At 35.0% G+C, this 18,408-nt stretch overlaps 1 protein-coding gene across 1 annotated transcript; it reads left to right on the forward strand.

Moving 5' to 3' along the window:
• The first annotated feature begins 321 nt into the window (after window positions 1-321).
• Window positions 322-3,835, forward strand: LOC142622571 (tryptophan aminotransferase-related protein 3-like). The gene is made up of 5 exons (XM_075796077.1): window positions 322-618; window positions 789-1,083; window positions 1,653-1,954; window positions 2,294-2,574; window positions 3,403-3,835. The coding sequence occupies exons 1-5, from the start codon at window positions 335-337 to the stop codon at window positions 3,708-3,710; spliced, it is 1,470 nt and encodes a 489-aa protein (XP_075652192.1). The 5' UTR covers window positions 322-334; the 3' UTR covers window positions 3,711-3,835.
• Window positions 3,836-18,408: the final 14,573 nt, after the last annotated feature.

An 18,408-nucleotide genomic window follows, 5' to 3' on the forward strand; every position in this document is an offset into this window, starting at 1 on the left:
GATTTTAAGTCAATTCATTACTAGTTGTAGGCTTGTAGCATTGTTTTAAGTTGACTGATTATAAGTCTTTTTTTTTTTGGGGGGGGGTGTTTATCTCTATTTGAATTGTCATCTTTCCGCGTATTCCCATTGGAACCATGTTTGTGTTCATCCTCCTAATAATTTAGAAGTAGTTTTTTCTTCACACGAGTTATTTACCTTGTTTTAGGATAGTCTTAAATAAAGACTTACTCATATTATAATCATTTCCACCATTTCTTAGTCTTAACCCCTCAGTACTATATATATATATGCATAGGTTCTCCCAGTGATAGAGAGAACCTAAGGAAAAACAATGGCTACGGTTCAAAGCTTCAAATATGCACTGATCTTAATTTCTTCCATAATTCTAAATCTCTTCTCTGCCAATGTATTTTTGCGAATTAGGTGGGAGCAAAGTTGGACAAAAATGGCAGCCACAGAAGCTGAAACTGTGGCATCTATTTCATGTTCGGGCCATGGAAGGGCCTTCTTGGATGGTTTAGTTGTTAATGGAAAACCCATTTGCGAGTGTAATGCCTGCTTCACCGGTCCTGACTGCTCGAATTTCTTGTCTGACTGTGTGGTAGATGCTGATAGGTAATAACCCAAATGCACGCACAACTGATCTTCACATTAACTAGTACTAGTACGAAACATCAAAGACGTCTAGGGTTTCAATCTCCCTTCCTATATATGTCTCTTTTATATACTTTTGTAGAAATTAATAATATTAATGTTTGATTCAATTCAATATTGTTGCATAACAGCGGAGATCCTACATTCTTGGAGCCCTTTTGGGAGCAGCATGCGGCTAGTAGTGCCATAGTGATGGCTGGATGGCATCGTATGAGCTATGAGTTCAACGATGGCTCGCTCATCTCAGAAGAGCTCAAAAAACATATAAGACAGGTGCATGACATCGTTGGTAATGCAGTTACAGACGGAAGATTCATCATTTTTGGTGCTGGGGCCACCCAACTTCTTAACGCAGCCGTGCGTGCTATTTCCCCAGAGGGTTCGTCCTCACCAGAAAAAGTTGTGGCTTCAACCCCTTATTACCCGGTAGATTTATTTTACACTCAAAACTTTTATTCTTTTTTTTTAGCCTCAATCTATTGTACGTCCGAAGTTTCCAAGATAAATTGTTAAGTGATTGAGGAAAAAACTAAAAGTGGGAGCAAGAATTTAATGAGTAGTTCGATATATATATATATATATATATATATATATATGTATGTATGTATAACCTATGTCCAAAAAAAAAAGGAACCCTTAACAGCTATATCTTTGCAATTGAAGTGTTCATTTTATGATAAACTCAGTGTATTATTTACATATTAAAAAACCATCAATTAACCCTAGACTAACCTACCTTTAATGTGCTAACTCTATAAGTATATGAGTCTACAATGTGTTTAGACTTCTTTGCTTTTGAGGTGTTCATCTTACAATTAACTTAATATAGGTTTATAAACTAAAGAACGTTATATTAACCCTAGACTAATCTTCATTTAGCGTGCTTGCTCTACAATAGATTTGAGCCTCTAGGAAATAATACTTCAATTTTTTTTTTTAATTTATGTTTACATGAGCTTGTATGCATGTTAACTTGAAATTAAAATTTCATCTAGGTTTATAAAGAGCAAACCGAGTTTTTGAACTCTAAGGATTATAAGTTCAGTGGAGATACTTTGCAATGGAAGAGCAGTGCTATAGACTCCTCATCTTCTCAGAATTTTATTGAGTTTGTGACTTCACCCAACAATCCGGATGGTCAGTTGAAGAAGGCAGTTCTTAGAGGTCCATTTGTTAAGACGATTCATGATCTCGCCTATTACTGGCCACACTTCACAGCTATTCCTGCTCCAGCGGATGAAGATCTCATAATATTTACACTTTCTAAGCTCACCGGTCATGCTGGCAGTCGATTTGGGTATCTAATTATTATTTGCTTGTATATAATATTTATGACGTAGTTATATGATTAAAGGAACCTAGTAGGGTTCAAGTAATAACTCATGTAGTAATGATATACATTATGGTGTCTCGTGTATGTAATTTAAATCTTATTAATTATCACTTATGTTTTGATATCATAATAAATTATCTATTATTTTAAAAGTTTAAGCTACTAAAAACTAGTGATTATAATAAATTTTAACTATTATTTTGACTATTACCACGAACTGTTCTGGTCAAAAACTTCTTACTTGATTTCCCTTATGAAATTAAGAAGATGAAAATAAGTTATGACATTGATTTCTCTGAGCAGGTGGGCAATAATAAAAGATGAGGCTGTATACCAAAGAATGCTAACATATATGAGTCTAAGTACCTATGGTGTCTCTCGAGAAACTCAGTTAAGAGTGTTGAAGCTGCTAAAAGTAGTCATTGAAGGGAAAGGAAGGGAAATGTATGAGTTTGGATACAAGACCATGAAAACCCGATGGGATCAATTGAGCAAATCTGTATCAATGTCAAAACGTTTTTCCATCCAGGATCTTGAAACTCATTACTGTTCATTTTCAGGAAAAGTTAAGAAATCTTCTCCAGGTAATTCTCTTCAAGCCATAAGATTTATTAAACTTGACCCGTGGGTGCTTAGTAACTGTAACCTAATTAGAAAAAAACAAAAATTTGCTAATATAATTGATTTCTTAACTGCAAATTAAGAAAAATATTTTAATGGAATATGGCAAAGAAGAAGGAAAAGAGAGAGAGAGAGAGAGAGAGAGAGAGAATATATATATATATATGGGCATTCCTTGCCCTGTCATACCCGGATACCCCTTGTGTTATGAACCTCTTCATATAAAAGGGAAAGGAGAAATTTTATGGTTAAGATATATATATATATATATAATTTGTCATCAATATAAAAACGAATATTATTAATTATTTGATAAAAAGAGATGTTAAATAATGTGATTTATTGCTTTATATTTGTAAAGGGTTTTTATTTTCTTACATTTCTTTGTTCACGTTGGCCATTTCGCATTCATTTTTATTTTTGATATATGAATATTTTTAAAATATAGATGTTTTTTAATCAATTTTGGATATATGTATGAAATAATAGGTGTAAACTATGAAAAAATACTTTCTCTTTGTAAAATAATAATAACATATCTTAACCCTAAAATAAAATCCCTCAATTTGCTTTTTAATGGAAAATGTCCATCCTGACTCGTCCAAATCCAAATGAGAGTAGAATTCAGTTCTATGTCTCTACTGTCTAATACAATTCTAAGAGAATTTTCAGGTATGCTAGGTAGCTGCCACCTTCAATTCAGATATATTGAAGCTAGTTAGCAAGAAAATTTTGCTATTTGATGAATCATGAAATTTCAAGCCTAATAAACTAACGGAAATTGCATGCAGCTTTTGCGTGGCTGAAGTGTGAGAGACAAGAAGATAAGCATTGCTATGAGGTACTGAAAGCAGCCCATATCACTGGCCGTGATGGTAGATTGTTTGGTGCTGAAAGCCGCTATGTACGTCTCAGCATGGTTAGAAGCCAAGATAATTTCGATTTTTTACTGCAACGGATTGAAAAGTTAGTGTCTGAGGAATATTCTAGCAAAAGTAGTATGGCTCCATCTGTTTCAAGAGAAAACAAACGTAATGAGTCGATGCTGTTGGATGCTTGTTATTGGGGTCATACTCTTGAGAGACACTGCATGAATTGAACCATTTGCATCGAATTTGTTGGATTAAGCCAGCAGTTCAGCCTATGTCCAAAACCCTGGCATCTGGAAAAGTAATTGCTGCCATGTTAGCATTGTAAATTCTTTTAACTTTTTTTAGGCTATATCCTTTTGAAACGTCATTGGGAGCATCATATGTTGATAAGATGAAATCTTAAACGTAATTTGCAGTATATGCCAAAATATACTAAATCCGATTCCAAATCCTTCCAAATAGCTTAACTAGCAAATTAATGTAGCCGCTTCATCCAACAAGTAATGATTCAATTAACACATATTGATACGTAATTTTTTAGAGTAAATAGGAAACACTAGAACACACTCAAAATGTGTAAAAAAAATTTCCCTACCAAGAAATACAAAGTAAAAGATAGAAACTCTCAGCACTTTTTTTTTTAAGAATAGAAAGAAATATTACAATGTATATTAAGAGTACATACTATTATGCTACCCAACAGCTCGAACTGACGAGCCCCTCCTCCTCTCATCGCTATTAAGAATCAAAGAGAATAGGGAACATGAAACTCACAACCTAATAGTATTCACCAAAAGATAAAAAGTTTAATAAGAAGAAATTCATCTTCTCAAAAGCCAAAGGTTAATTTAATTCAAAATAAAACTTTTTATTATCTAAAAGGAGTGGTGGTGACTAAGGTTTTGCTAAGACTTACAAATGTGATGTTCAATGTTTATTAAGTTTTTACTTTATTATGAGATACTCCAGTGTCACAAACAGACACCAATTGTCTTATAACCTAATAATGATACTTTACATGCCACCCACCTGCATTGGATTTTTTTGATCCAATTTTTCCTTTTGCCTTTTGTTAGAGCATATGCCTGGAAGAACTTTGTATTGAATCTTTGATCCCCATGCTTCAGCCAAGTCAACCTTGATCTTAGCTGCCACATTTTTTCCTTCAACAAACCGGTCACATTACCAAAGTCTCTACGACTCCACTCTACCAAATAGGCCCCACATTGTTTAAGTAGCTCTTGGGCGCCTAAAGTATCAGTCCCAGTAGCACCCGAATCACACGCCTTCCTTATCACATCTTCACTAATTGCGTTGGAAGGAATTTCTCAGCAACTAACCAAGGATTACTTGTCAAACTCCTAGTGTATCTCCTTTAATTGGGTCACATTTTAGAGGACGTGTCGATAGAAAGGACTTTTCCAATCTATTCCATGGGCTGTGTCATCTACTGTCAGGTCTAATGCTACTAAAAAAGTAGGAACATTTTGCTCTCGGTTGTCGTTTAGACAGAACATGGCACAATATCAGTCCCTGCTTTTGTACACATGTTGAAATCGATACAATTTCTAGCTTTCACAAAATAATAATAGATTAATAGCTGGCGAAAGTGACATTCTTTTTTATGTTTTCAGCGGGGAATTGGCCAAGATTTTCCTGGATAGGAATTTGGGATTCAATTTTTTTTATTTTGGTGTTCTTGAAAGGACAAGGCATATGCTTGCCCCAAAGTGCCCACTGTCTCAATCCATTTCAAAGATCAACTTTAGCTCATCAATTTGATTTTTCTTTTTCTTTTTTTATCTTATTAGCTCAATTCACTTGCAGTTCTTTATTGCTTTGCTTCATCAATCAAGAAAATCATTGTGTTAGGAATGTGAAATAATTGTTGTAACCCCTTTAGTTAGGTAGTTAACTAATTGGTTAAAATTATGATGAATTAGTTAGAATTTGAGCACATGTAACTCATTTAACACATGTATTCTAAAAAAAAATACATAACTTAATTTATAGAGCACATGTTGAATTAACTAGCCTTATCTTGTGCCACATAAGCCAATAATAACATTAGAGCTAGTCTCATATAAATATATGATTGTAATTCAATATTAGATATCAATGAAGAATAAATCAACTCATTGCTTAGTGCATTTCCTTTCTCTCTTAATATTTCTCTATGGAGGGTAATTATCTCAAATTAAGACAATTTTCCTACAATTTTCATCAATTCCCCTATAATTACTATCATTTTTCATTAAGAACCACCGGGTTCCTAACACATTGATAGGGTAGATTTTCACCATCTCAAAGTTTGTCTAACACCCTAGAGTCATCAAGGACGACTAAGGCATCATCAAGTACCTAAGAAAGCATCACGCCTCCATGGCTTAGTCAGGTAATAAAGGATCGTTAGGTCTCATGTGTATCGTAAGGCCTCCCTTGCATGTAGTGACTCCTAGAGCAGTGGTCAGACATTGATTCGTTCGACACCATGTCATGTGACAAACAAGTCCATCAGGATAGATGAGTCTCCATACTTAGCTCTACATTGTTTACGTGCCCTCCACTCAAGTATGTTTATATGGAAAGAACTTCCACGCCACACCCAAAAATTCTTCTACATATTCTTATCCTTCAAACATGGGAAGTTAAGCTCATGGATCTCAAAGTATTAACTTTATACTCTCCCTCTAAGGAAAGAGTTTACATTCACGAGATCTTGATCAACTCTATACCACTATATAAGCACCAAGCCCCATCTTCTCCAAGGTCTGTACACTACCAAAAAAAAAAATGGCTATACAGCGTTTTGTTTTAGTAGTGTTTTCAAAAAAAACATTGCTATAGGTGATCTATTGCGCCAATTTTCACAAATGCCACTAAAATCCCCCCTATAGCAACGCTTTAGGAGAGCTGCAATAGGGTAGGTCTATAGCCACATTTTTAAGGATCTATAGCGGCATTTTTAAACACAAGGCATATGGCGCCACATGGAAAGCATCGTAATAGGTTCAACCATGAAACAAAAAAAAAAAAAAAAAAAAAAAGGTAAGGTGGTCTATGAAGAATTTCCTAGCTCTCATACTTTAAAGTTATTGGAAATCATTCAGTTACTAACTTAACCTTCGGAGGTCTTTGGCCGACTCCCCACCAATGCTCTCTATAAGTTCTTCACCTTTCAATCTCCAGGTACCCTTAGTCACTGCACGTGTGGATGATTGATTCACTAACGATTTTGTGCATCATCAATCATTATGTTGGCTTTCTCCTTAGATTCATTTTCTTAGGTTACTATATTGAAATTGGGGCATCAAAACTCTAGAATCAATTAAAATTCGAACTTGTTCATTTTCATTTCCGTTTGAATTAAAATTATTAAATATAAATCTAACCGTTAGCTGATAATGTGATTCTTCATAGAGACTAGCCGTACTCAAATAAGCTTCACTATGTCTAAATTTAATAATTTGATCTACTTAGTGCCTTTGCATACATTTTTTTTTTACTTGCAATCTGCAACTTTTCTGCGTGGTCAGAGACTCAGAGGCATTTTCACGTTAGGTAAAAACTAGTTCACACGCCCTATTACACACACTTTCACATAGACTCAAAATGCACAAAATCGTAAACTCAATTCATGATTTTTATGCATTTTGTGCGTGCGTGTGAGAGAGTGTGTAATAAAAATTCACAATTTATATGCATTTTGAGTGTGCATGTGAGAGTGTGTATGGTAGAGTGTGTGTAATAAACACCACCCTTTGATATTATGTCCTTGATATTTTATTTCTTTCAGTAATTGGGTGATATATAATCTTGTCGTACTGAATCCCAAGTAGTAGAACTTCCCCTGATGTCCTGTATTGTCAAAGATGAATTTACTTTCCACGAAATAGTACACTTGGACACTCAGTAGACTTTCTTTCACATCAATAGAAAATTCTAAACCAAGTTAAAATATGAATTTGAGGTAATTTAAAAAAAAAAAAATCCACCTTTCAATTTCCATGGAGAAACAAATCAAGTCTACTATATTTAACAAAGATTATGACAATTGTAAGGTCCATATGTTTTAGGGTTGTCAAACCGTGCCAAATTATGTGCCTTTTATTGATTTTTAATGTATTTTAAAGTGGTAATTGAAAATTAAGTTAAAGACATGAAGTTTGCTCAAGAATAGCTGAAGAAATGAGAATTTTCAGCATGTGCCTCGATATCTCAAGCCCCTTCTAGACCACTTTTTGTCTCTTCGATAGTAGGCCACCTCCTCGATACTTCTCAATCTATTGAACTTCATATTTCAGTAAAAATCAACAATGTAAAAAAGCTCATAACTTGTCCATTTCAAACTCGATTCGAGATCCATTTGAACCTATATTTAAAGGACATTATAAGTTATCTATTAGAAGGCTTTTTATAGAGAGAAACAGTTTTTTTTCCAGCTAGGGTTTTTGTAACAATGTTATCTCAATTTCACCATACTAGAGAGTTTCAAGTAAATTTAAAATTAAATTGATGAAATAGCTGAAGTCATAGCAACCACCACAAAATTGCTGTCGTGAAGAAAACTTTCAAAAATTTTTGGAGTTAGTCAAAAGTACCAATTGTGATTATGGGTGTATCACTCATGGAGTGTTCATATATTGAAAAATTCAGAGGTCTTGAAGAGGTAAAAGATTTCTATTGTAGGTCCATCTATTGGGATTGTAGAGTCTAGAGACAAAGTTTTTGTACTAAATCTTAAACTTTTCTTGATTATAATAAATTGCTTTTTGGAAAGGTTTCCCCCCAAGTTTTTAACTGTGAAACTAATTTGTTTCATTAGTTTTCCTAGATTGTCATATTTTATTTTTTATTTCATTATGCATGATATTAATGTTTGTTTGATTAACCTAAGGTTTTTATAATAGATCTAGTTAACAACTCAGCCTTAAAATTGGTTAATTAAAGTACTATCAATAAATATATATATACACACACAAGGCACCAATATTTATTTCCCAGTGGACAAGGAACACAATATTTGCTCTTCCACGTGTTATTTCAATTACTTCTCCCAAGGAATTGAATTTTTTAGAAAGTAGTAATCACAAACACCAACAAATTGTAAAACATTTAAGAAGAACAAAATATCATAAATAGTAATCACACTTAAAGAAACAAACCTTGCAAACATAATGAAGAAATCGAATAAGTATTAAATAAAAATTTAATTAGATACTTGTGGTAGATTCAAAATACCTCTTAAATACTCTAACATAATTTCAAAGAGAGTAGAAGTAAAAACATAAATTCAATATTCAAAAAACATATAGCAAAAACCTATTGAGTTCTACAGCAAATCGATGTTCAAGAATAAATAATTTAACATAGATGTGTATTTTAGGAGTTACATGAAAGATATTTAGGATGGGTTTGGATTGCACTGAAAAGGAAAAGAATGCGCATCTGCGTTTTTTTGTATGGGTCCTGTGCATTGTTCATGAGACCCGCAAGTACGGAATTCAGCAAATTTTACTTTAATACTAAGTCTCACGGTACTATTTACACATTTAAAAATTATTTTTTTACAGTATTTTCAGTTTTCAATTTTCAGCAATAAGCGATATCCAAACAATCCCTTAATAGGATTCAAGGATTCAGCTACCATAGAACAACCATCATTGATTGCAACACCAGCAACAACAAAAATACAAAAACAAAAACAAAAAACCCATCATTAGAGTTGTGACAACATTCGTTACCCAATTATCATGATGTAAAGAGATAATAATACCATAAAAACACAAATGTTGAGCAATATATTAATAGCTACAACATTTTTGTGAAATTCTTACACCATAATAAGAATAAAATCACTAATTCAAAAACTCAAAGCTCACTTAAAAAAACATTGTCTATCACTTAAAAAAACTCAAAGCTCACTCAAAAACCTTTTTTTTTTTTTTTGCTAAATGCTGTGAGGTTTAAACTTTATTGGGTGAAAAAAAATCAATTGCATATAGCAATATCAATAAATAAGTCATGGGAAAAGTCAAACCTAAGATAAGCACCTACACGATGCAATCTCAAGAATTTTTTTTTTTTTTTTTGAGAAACAAGACATCAACTTTTATTAATCAGACAAGGCTGTTAAATCAGCCTGTACAAACTGAAGGATATCTTGTGGCACTTCTTCCATCCAGACATTTTGATTTTGATTCAAAATTTCCTTCCTAGCTAGACTGTGGGCTACAAAATTTCCTTGACGGCCAACATGGGAAAAACTAAAGTCTGTGAAAGCGAAAGCTAACTGTTGTGCATCCTGGATCAAAAGCCCATGAAGAGTAAGGGATGGAGTCGGCTTTGAGATTTTTTTGTAGATAATTTTTAATCGCCCTCTATGATTGCTCAGGTGACGCGTAATTCCACTGCAAATTCAATGGCTCTTCGTGCTGCCAGCGCTTCAACTTGGGCAACCATGGTTGGGAATTGTATCTATTGTGAAAGGGACACCATGACTTCGCCCGCTGAGTTGCAAATAATGATTCTGATGCCTACTCTGCCATGATCTTGAAAGATTGCTCCATCGTAGTTCACCTTGGGAAAGTCATCCACTAGAGGTCTCCATCTTGTATGTTTCCTATGATGTTGCCTCGATGTACCTGGATTAAGAAGTTGGAATTCACTCTTGCACTCTTTAGAGATATTCAGAATCTGATTCAGTGGACAAGCAATCTGATTGGTCTGGATCTGATTTCTTCTATTCCATAATGCCCAGCTCGTGAATGCCAGTAAAGCAACATCCTTGTTTTCCTCCAAAGTGTGCTTGAAGATTTCCTTTGCTGCCTACCACTGCATTGCGAGCAGCCATTACCACTGAGGATCCGAAGGCCAAACCACCTGCACACCTTTACAAAAAAAACAGAGCATTGAACAGTCCTCGGAGTGCAACTTGCATTTGTCGCACACCCCGTCGAGAATAATTTTCCTTCTGCATAAATTGGCTTTCGTGGGAAGTGCTTCTCTAGAACAACGCCATACAAAATTTTTTATTTTATTTGGGACCTCCAATCTCCATAATTTTCACCACCACCCCGCACCCTGTGAAGAAGTGTGACTTGATGGTAACTGCACTCTACTCCCCTCATAGAGATATTTGTACCCCAACTTCACAGAATACTGTCTAGTTGGGGTGAATGGTCATATGAGCTTATCTAGCTAGGGTGTAGAGCTGAGTGGGATGCTTTTAATCATTGCTGCCTCAGCCACGTTAAAACAGTGGTCAATCACTTCATTTTCCAACTACGGGCTGGTTTATCAACGCCTCCACTGAGGAATTTTGTTGCCCGAAAATCATTAGAGATGTAACCTTTGGCTGAAATTTTGTTGGCAGCCAATTATCGCCCCAAATCTTGATTTGTTTTCCATCTCCCACCCTCCATAGCGCCCCTTTCAATATTACATCCCTCCCGCGGAGGATGCTACTCCAAGCATTAGAAGCAGATGCAGATTCCTTAGCATCCAAAATGGTACCATGTGGGAAAAATCTGGCCTTAAACACTCTAAAGAACAGTGAATTATCATCTTGGAGAAGCCGCCATGAGAGCTTTGCCAACATTGCTTCGTTGAACATGGTGAGGTCCTTAAACCCCATTCCTACCTGGTCTTTGTGATTACATAAGTCCTCCCACCTAACCCAATGAACTTTTCTCTGGTCACCCCTTTGTCCCCACCAAAATTTTCGAACAAGAGTTCCAATCTCAAGACATAAGGTTGTTGGTAACTTGAAACAACTCATTGCATAGGTCGGAATGGCTTGGATGACTGATTTGATGAGGACCTCCCTTCCTGCTTGTGACAATAACTTTCCTTCCTACCCTTGTAATCTCTTCCAAACTTTTTGTTTTAGTTGATCAAAACTTACTCTCTTATTTCTTCCAACCAAAGTCGGTAGGCCCAAATATGCCTCATATTTTTTCAATTTAGAAACTCCAAGGTCCTCCATTATTTTGGCTTGCATGTTTAAAGGAGTGGACTTACTGAAAAATAATGTTGTTTTCTCCTTATTTAGCTTTTCGCCCGAAACCCTCTCATAAGTTGAGAGAATTTCAAGAACCTTCTGACATTCAAACCTAGTAGCTCTACAAAAAAGGAGACTATCGTCTACAAAGAGTAAATGCGTCAGTTTTGGACCATTTCGACATATTAACACTCCTTTAATTTCCCCTCCCATTAGCAGCAGCCTGAATAAGCCTGCGAAGGCCCTCAGAGCACAAAATCAAGAGGTATGGGGGAAAGGGAGTCTCCTTGATGGATACCTCTGGTGGGGATGGTGTCTCCATGTGGTTCACCATCTACAAGCAAAGAATAAGAGACAATAGTAATACATTCCATAACAAGGGCAATGCATTTATCACTGAAACCCATTTGGATCATGACATCTTTCAGAAACAACTGCTCCACTCAATCATAGGCTTTGCTCATATTTAGCTTGAGGGCCATATAACATGTAGTCCCTGAATTATGATTTTATATATAATGTAAAGTCTCGAAAGCTACCAAAATGTTATCAGTTATCAGTCTACCCTTCAGAAAAGCACTTTGATGCTCGGAAATAATAAGAGGTAAGACTCTCTTCAACCTATTTGCTAAAACTTTCAATAAAAATCTTATAAAGCACATTACAGAGATATATAGGTCAGAATTCAGTTACTTTTTCCGGATTTTTAATTTTTGGAATCAAAGTAACAAATGTATGGTTGAGAGGTGAAGGTATAGAGTCGAATTTAAATAGTTCAAGATAGTATTTGTGATATCACCTTTTACCAAATCCCAATAGTTTTGAAAGAACAAAGGGGGCATACCGTTAGGGCTCGGGGCTTTGAGGGGCGCCATTTGTTTTAGTGCAAGTTCAACCTCCCATGCCTGAAAATTTTCGGAAAGTGTAGAGTTCATATCATCTATCACCAGCTGTGGAATTGATCCTAGGGTAGTAGGCACACTCTCAGGATTTGCTGATGTGAAAAGCTCCTTATAATAATCACCAAAAATACTTGCAATTTGGTCTGCCTCAGTACACCACTAACCTGACCTGTCCTTTATACTTGTAATGGTGTTTTTTCGCTTCCTCATAGTGGCTCGACGGTGAAAAAACCGAGTGTTCCTGTCACCCTCTTTCATATACACGGTCCTGGCCCTCTGCCTCCACATACGTTCTTCCTTGTCCATGAGGGATTTTATTTCTCTTTGGATGACAAGCAATCAGTTTGAACAGCCCCCATAAAGAACTATCCTCTCTTGCCGAGCCAAGTCTCTTCTTTTCTTTTCCAGTTCTTTTCGGATTGAGCCAAAGTGATCTCTACTCCATTTTGTAAGTTTTATACCACACGACTCTATTTTCCTCACCACCTGTGTGTTTTCGACCCCACCTACACTTGACAGCCACACGCCTTCAAAAACTTCCCCACACCCTTTGTCTACTAACCACATCTCCTCAAATCTAAATAATTTTTTCCTTCGTTCAAAATCCAACTCAACTAATTCAATCCACAAGAATTTATGTTCAAAGGTAATACTATCAACGTGGTGAACTTTGGTGCCAAGGAAATCCAAAAACCAATCTTGAGAGGCAACCGCTTTGTCCAATCTCTCCCACATAGACCAACCATTCTGCCAATGCTTACTCCATGTAAAAGGGAAACCCTTGAAACCCAAGTCCATGAGTCCACATTCATCAAGGATGTCTCTAAACTGTTGCATTTGGTTGGAGGGTCGAAGTCTACCACTTGACTTCTCTGTTTGCTTAGTAATTTCGTTGAAATCCCTGACGCAAAGCCAAGCCAGTGAGCTTTGATGATGTAGCTGACGGAGGAGGTCCCATGATTCAAATCTCTTCTGTGTTTCAGGCTCGCCGTAGAAACCTGTAAATCTCCAAGGTTTTTCCGAGCTTTTATTTATGGTTGCATCAATGTGATGTTTCAGCACCAACGTTTTCTAGAAAATGGTTCATTTTTCAAAGAGCATTTTCTGGAAAACTATATCATTTTCTAGTGTTTGGTAATGACCTTGAAAATGAGCTTGAGAATGTTTTCCGGTGTTTGGTATGCAAATTTTTATTTTTATTTTTTATATTTCTTGTGTAATTTAAAATATGTGTATTATGTAAACCAACTAATGTAATCAATATAAATAATAATAAATAAATAAAACCAAGAATGAATTTGGTTTTCATACTAAAATTTTGACAATAGATACAATCAAAATTAGTTGTCAAATTTTCATGATCTCTACCACTCATCTTGCTCATATATATGAACAGAAATATCCACACACACACATACATACATATATATATATATATATATATATATATATATATATATATATATATATATATATATATCAACCATTTGTCTATATATATAAAATTGATAAGGGAATACGCCTTTAATAAGTACAAATAACAATAACTTTTAATTTTCTACTCTTTTTGCTGGTATATTAATTGTCTATTATGGTCAACTACAAGTCTTTAATATTACTCAAAATTATGTATTCATATAATGCATCTACATAATATATCATCACTGCATAGTATCTGCATAATATATCTATCAACGAAAAATATTATCCTATGTAAAAGCAATTTAGAGCCATATAGGCACTGTGTTAAAAATTTTGTCTTTTACTTCATTCATTCATTCTTTCTTCTTTTTTATATTTTTATTTTTTTTTAGCACTTTTATGTGCAAAAAAAACTTCTACCTGGAATCTATCAAACCAAAAAAATTTTAGAGAAAAAATAAAATCAAGTTTAAAATTCAAAGTAAAGAATTGAGATTTTGGTAGAAAGGAATGAAATAGTTACCATTGCAAATATATTCTCTTTTGCAAGTTGGTAGAGATGAATGAAATAATTATTGAGCAATGAGGGAAAAAAAATCTACTCAGAGAACTTTGTTATAAAGGGGAAGAGAAATATAGAGAGAGAGTGAGGGAAAGAGATCTATGGAAGAGGAGAAACCAGAGTTAGCGACTGTGAGGGTGTGAGAAAAGAAAAAGAAAAGGGAAAAGAGAAAGAGTGAGAGAGAGATTGTTTTCCAAAAAAAAAATTTGGAAAACAACCTATACAAAACAAGCTTTATTTTTATTAAGATTTTCCATTGACTAAAGATAGTTTTCCGTTGACCAATTTTTCTTTGTACTACCAAACATTGGAAAATGTGGAAAACTATCTTTACAGAAAGTTTTCCAGCAAAACAAACAGAGCATAAACCTCCACCTTTATTTATCCTTTCCACAATAAATTTCTGGTCAAACTGTATATGATCTTTTACATAATTTAGCCTAGCTTCGTCCGCCCATATTTTGGCCAAGAACACAAGTAAGGGAGCTTTTGCCTGTACCAAGTCCACAAGCTCTTAAACTGCACATTGGTTCCCAAGCCCTCGAAAGTTCCAAACAATGCAACTCATTGGGACTGGCAAGACTAGAAACCAGTCTCCGCCAAAACAAGGTAATTCTCCTTATCAATACTTGAAACCACCATTTTCTTGTTTGGTAAATCGCATTGATTAATAACCGTGTCAACTGGCTTACAGCCAATGCAGTCATCTGGTGTGGCTTGGGAGCTAACTAATAGGCGTGCTAGGCGCTTCCATGTTGGGTATGGAGGCTTATTTGCAACATCAGAGGTATTAGAGATATTGGATATATTTTTTAAGGGTAAAGGGTGGACCTGTGGTGTGGCACGTGACTCTTTTAAGAGTTCTTGTGAATTGGTGCTTCTTGCATCAGAGGAGAGATTACTGCATGTAGCTGAATTTAAGGGATTTTCTTCAAACCCAAGCTCCTTATCAATATCCCTTAATTTTTGGGAGAATCTCCAATAATATCGTTATTTCCCATACACTGCTCTCCTTTCTTTTTTGAAACCATGGACCCTGTGGAATTTATTTCAGCACCTTCCTTAAAAATAGCTTCCATATTTTGATTTTCCTTTTTTGATTGGTTCCTCGCTTCCGGCGTGACAACTGGCATTGGTTTCTAACTCTCCGCCCTCCTCCGCCACGTAGAAAGGTTTTCCTCTCTGCCCTCATAAAAACCAGATACCCGAATTACTCTATTGCTTGGAGAAGCACTTGGTACAGCTTGAAGCCATGATCCAAATTGTTGAGTTGAGTTTTGTAGAGTACCCTTACTTCGAATCCAAAGGTCGCAATCCTTGTCGCTATGGTCAAAACACCCATACCAGTAGCATATATTGGGCAACCTCTCATATTTAAAATTCACCTAAACCTTTCCCCCCTCTTCTAGTTTTATGACACGGCCTATACACAGAGGTTGATAAACATCGAGGGTAACACGAACCCTTATGAAGCTTCCACCCCCACCCTCTGTATTCTCAATTGAACGATGAACCAACCCCACGGACTCACAAATGTCCTCAGCCACCGATCTTGTCCTGTACCGAAAGGGGATGTTATGGACTTGGACCCAGAAATCCACTTTATCAAAATTGAGCTCTTCAATTGGTGAAATCTTGTCGTACCTCTGTAGGACCACAAGAGACTTATCAAAACTCCATGGTCCATTAGATAATATTCTGTCAACGTCTTCTTTATTTTCAAAGATGAAAAGAATTTTGGGGTCTCGTTCCTTTTGAATTAGAAAACCATTCTCGGCTAGCCAAAGCGGCTTAAAAGTTCTAGCCAATGCCTCCATGTTCAGCGCTTGACGTGTGAGGAATAAAGCTGCTATGATATGCTCCTGAGATCGGCGGTCTTTCTTAATGCACAAATCATCACTTCCCGTTCCGAAAGGGAGAGGGAATTCCAATGTTTTGTAAGGTCGTCCATTGTGTGCTGGAAAGATTGAGAGAAGAATAAGAAAAGAAACGTAGAGAGGAGTAGACGAGAAAAATGGAAGTGACTGTTTCCCAAAACCCCTAAAGAAAAAACCCACTAGCCCTACACGTAACGTTGTTACAGAGGGAAGAAAAAGCCTTACTAAAAGGAACAGACAATTCTACTGCCTAGGAGAAGAGAGGGAGCCAATCTTTCTTAGCGACAGAAAAACGGAGATTTTTTAGAACTCGAGTTTGACTATGCAACCTCAAGAACTTAGTTACATTCCTTCAATAATTAACCTTAGGTTCCCAATTAAAAAATTCAAAAAATATATATATGATTGTATTAATCTATGAAACGGCAAACAATTTTTTTTTTAAAGTGAATTAGCCATGTTATAGAAAATTCTATATATTTTCTTAAAGTGCTTTTTGTAATATTACTGCAGGGTTTGTAGAAATTTTGCATGCAAAGTTGGTACCTTGAAATGATTTTCGTGTTTCCAACTTAACTTCCATCATTTTCAGCAAAAAAAAAAAAATGATCTTCAAATTTTCTGAATATACAGAACTACTAGGGAAAAACTAGCATAATCAAGTTGCTGATAATTCTCTAGATAATGTGAATTGATTTTTTTTTTTTTTCTTTGATGAGAAAGACATGTGAATTGATTTATGAGAACAAAACAAGAATGAAGATAACAAAGCAATTATCAAGTTAGAATTGACATGCAACCAACACGTCTCAAATTTGACTATGAAACAAACCTAGCTATTATGACGTTAATTGGTAGATCCACGTCAATTTTAAATACCTAATCGCACAGACATGTCAATTTTGAAAATAAAGACAAATCACATGTGAATTTTTATTGTCTAATCATGTCAATTGACAACAAGCAACTCATCTAGTGATTAGACATTAACAAAGTGGTTAACATTATCAAGGCTAGTGTTATTGCCTCTACGTGTTCAATGCTTGTAACCAATATATTAGCCTTAAAAAAATTTAAAAAAAAAACACCAATATATTAGCTTAGTTAAAATCCTTATTAAAAAAAGCTTAGATAACAAGTTTTTTTTTAAATATAAAATTTTAACATTTTTTTATTATACTAGCCGCAACGTCAATGTTAGTTGAAACACTCAAAATATGTCCAGTATAGTTGGTACAGTATATTTCCCCAGTACCAGCCAATACCAGTACAGATTGTACAGTATTGACTCCCTTAGTTTGAATATTCCTTCTCTATCCCAAAAAAAAAAAATTGTTGCTACATCAACTAACAATCTAACATTATGGTTTTTTATTTCCAAAGGTTTTGTGAGTTGTTGAAGAGGTTGCACATTGGGAGACTTCAATTGAGTAAATATAACATAATGATGTTATGAAGCTTATTATCTTTTATTTTTTAAAAAGAAAAAGCATTAAACAATATGATGCAATGGATTTGGCCATTATTCCATGTTATAATTTTCCTCTATATGAGGTCTTAAACTGCATAACACTATCTTCTAGAAATTGGACTTGGATAATTATCAAACTCAGAATTTTTTGGGCAAGACAGAGAGAGAGAGAGAGGTTGTACATCACATATATATCTATGTAGCTTATAATTTCTTATTGATAATATATATTTGCTCTTAGAAATGATTTATAAATTCTTTTTATTCAGGTTGTGATTGCAGATGAGTCACACTTTCTCAAAAATGCCCAAGCAAAGAGGACAACTGCTTCCCTTCCAGTCATAAAGGTCGCTCTTTCTTGATAAAATATGACTCTATGATTGCATCTGCTAATTTTATTCATTTACTATGTTTATTCACAAATATTAATCATAGATCCTGCTCTTTTGAAGTAATGGTTATGCTTGAGCCTCTCTATAACTGATACTCCATGTTGAATGCTTAGGTTTCTAAAATGTTGTCCCCTTTCTGCTATTTGAAGGAGTGTCAATTTTACTTGTGAGCAATTCAGTTAAGAATGATTTTTAATGACTTTTTAAGAAATCTTATTAGTCGGTTTGAGGAATTTTAATTTTCTTTTAAGGAAGCAATCGGATTTAAATATTCTGTTTGGGCATTTATTATCTATT

Source organism: Castanea sativa, chromosome 1 (assembly GCF_040712315.1).
Source record: "Castanea sativa cultivar Marrone di Chiusa Pesio chromosome 1, ASM4071231v1".
NCBI classification, from domain to species: Eukaryota; Viridiplantae; Streptophyta; class Magnoliopsida; order Fagales; family Fagaceae; genus Castanea; species Castanea sativa.

What these genes read in the sequence shown, in the direction of transcription:
- LOC142622571 (XM_075796077.1), top strand. Translation starts at nt 335, where the DNA reads ATGGCTACGGTTCAAAGCTTCAAATATGCACTGATCTTAATTTCTTCC. An exon ending in CATGCTGGCAGTCGATTTGG is followed by an intron (nt 1,955 to 2,293) that starts GTATCTAATTAT and finishes TTCTCTGAGCAG; the next exon opens with GTGGGCAATAATAAAAGATG. An exon ending in AGTTAAGAAATCTTCTCCAG is followed by an intron (nt 2,575 to 3,402) that starts GTAATTCTCTTC and finishes AATTGCATGCAG; the next exon opens with CTTTTGCGTGGCTGAAGTGT.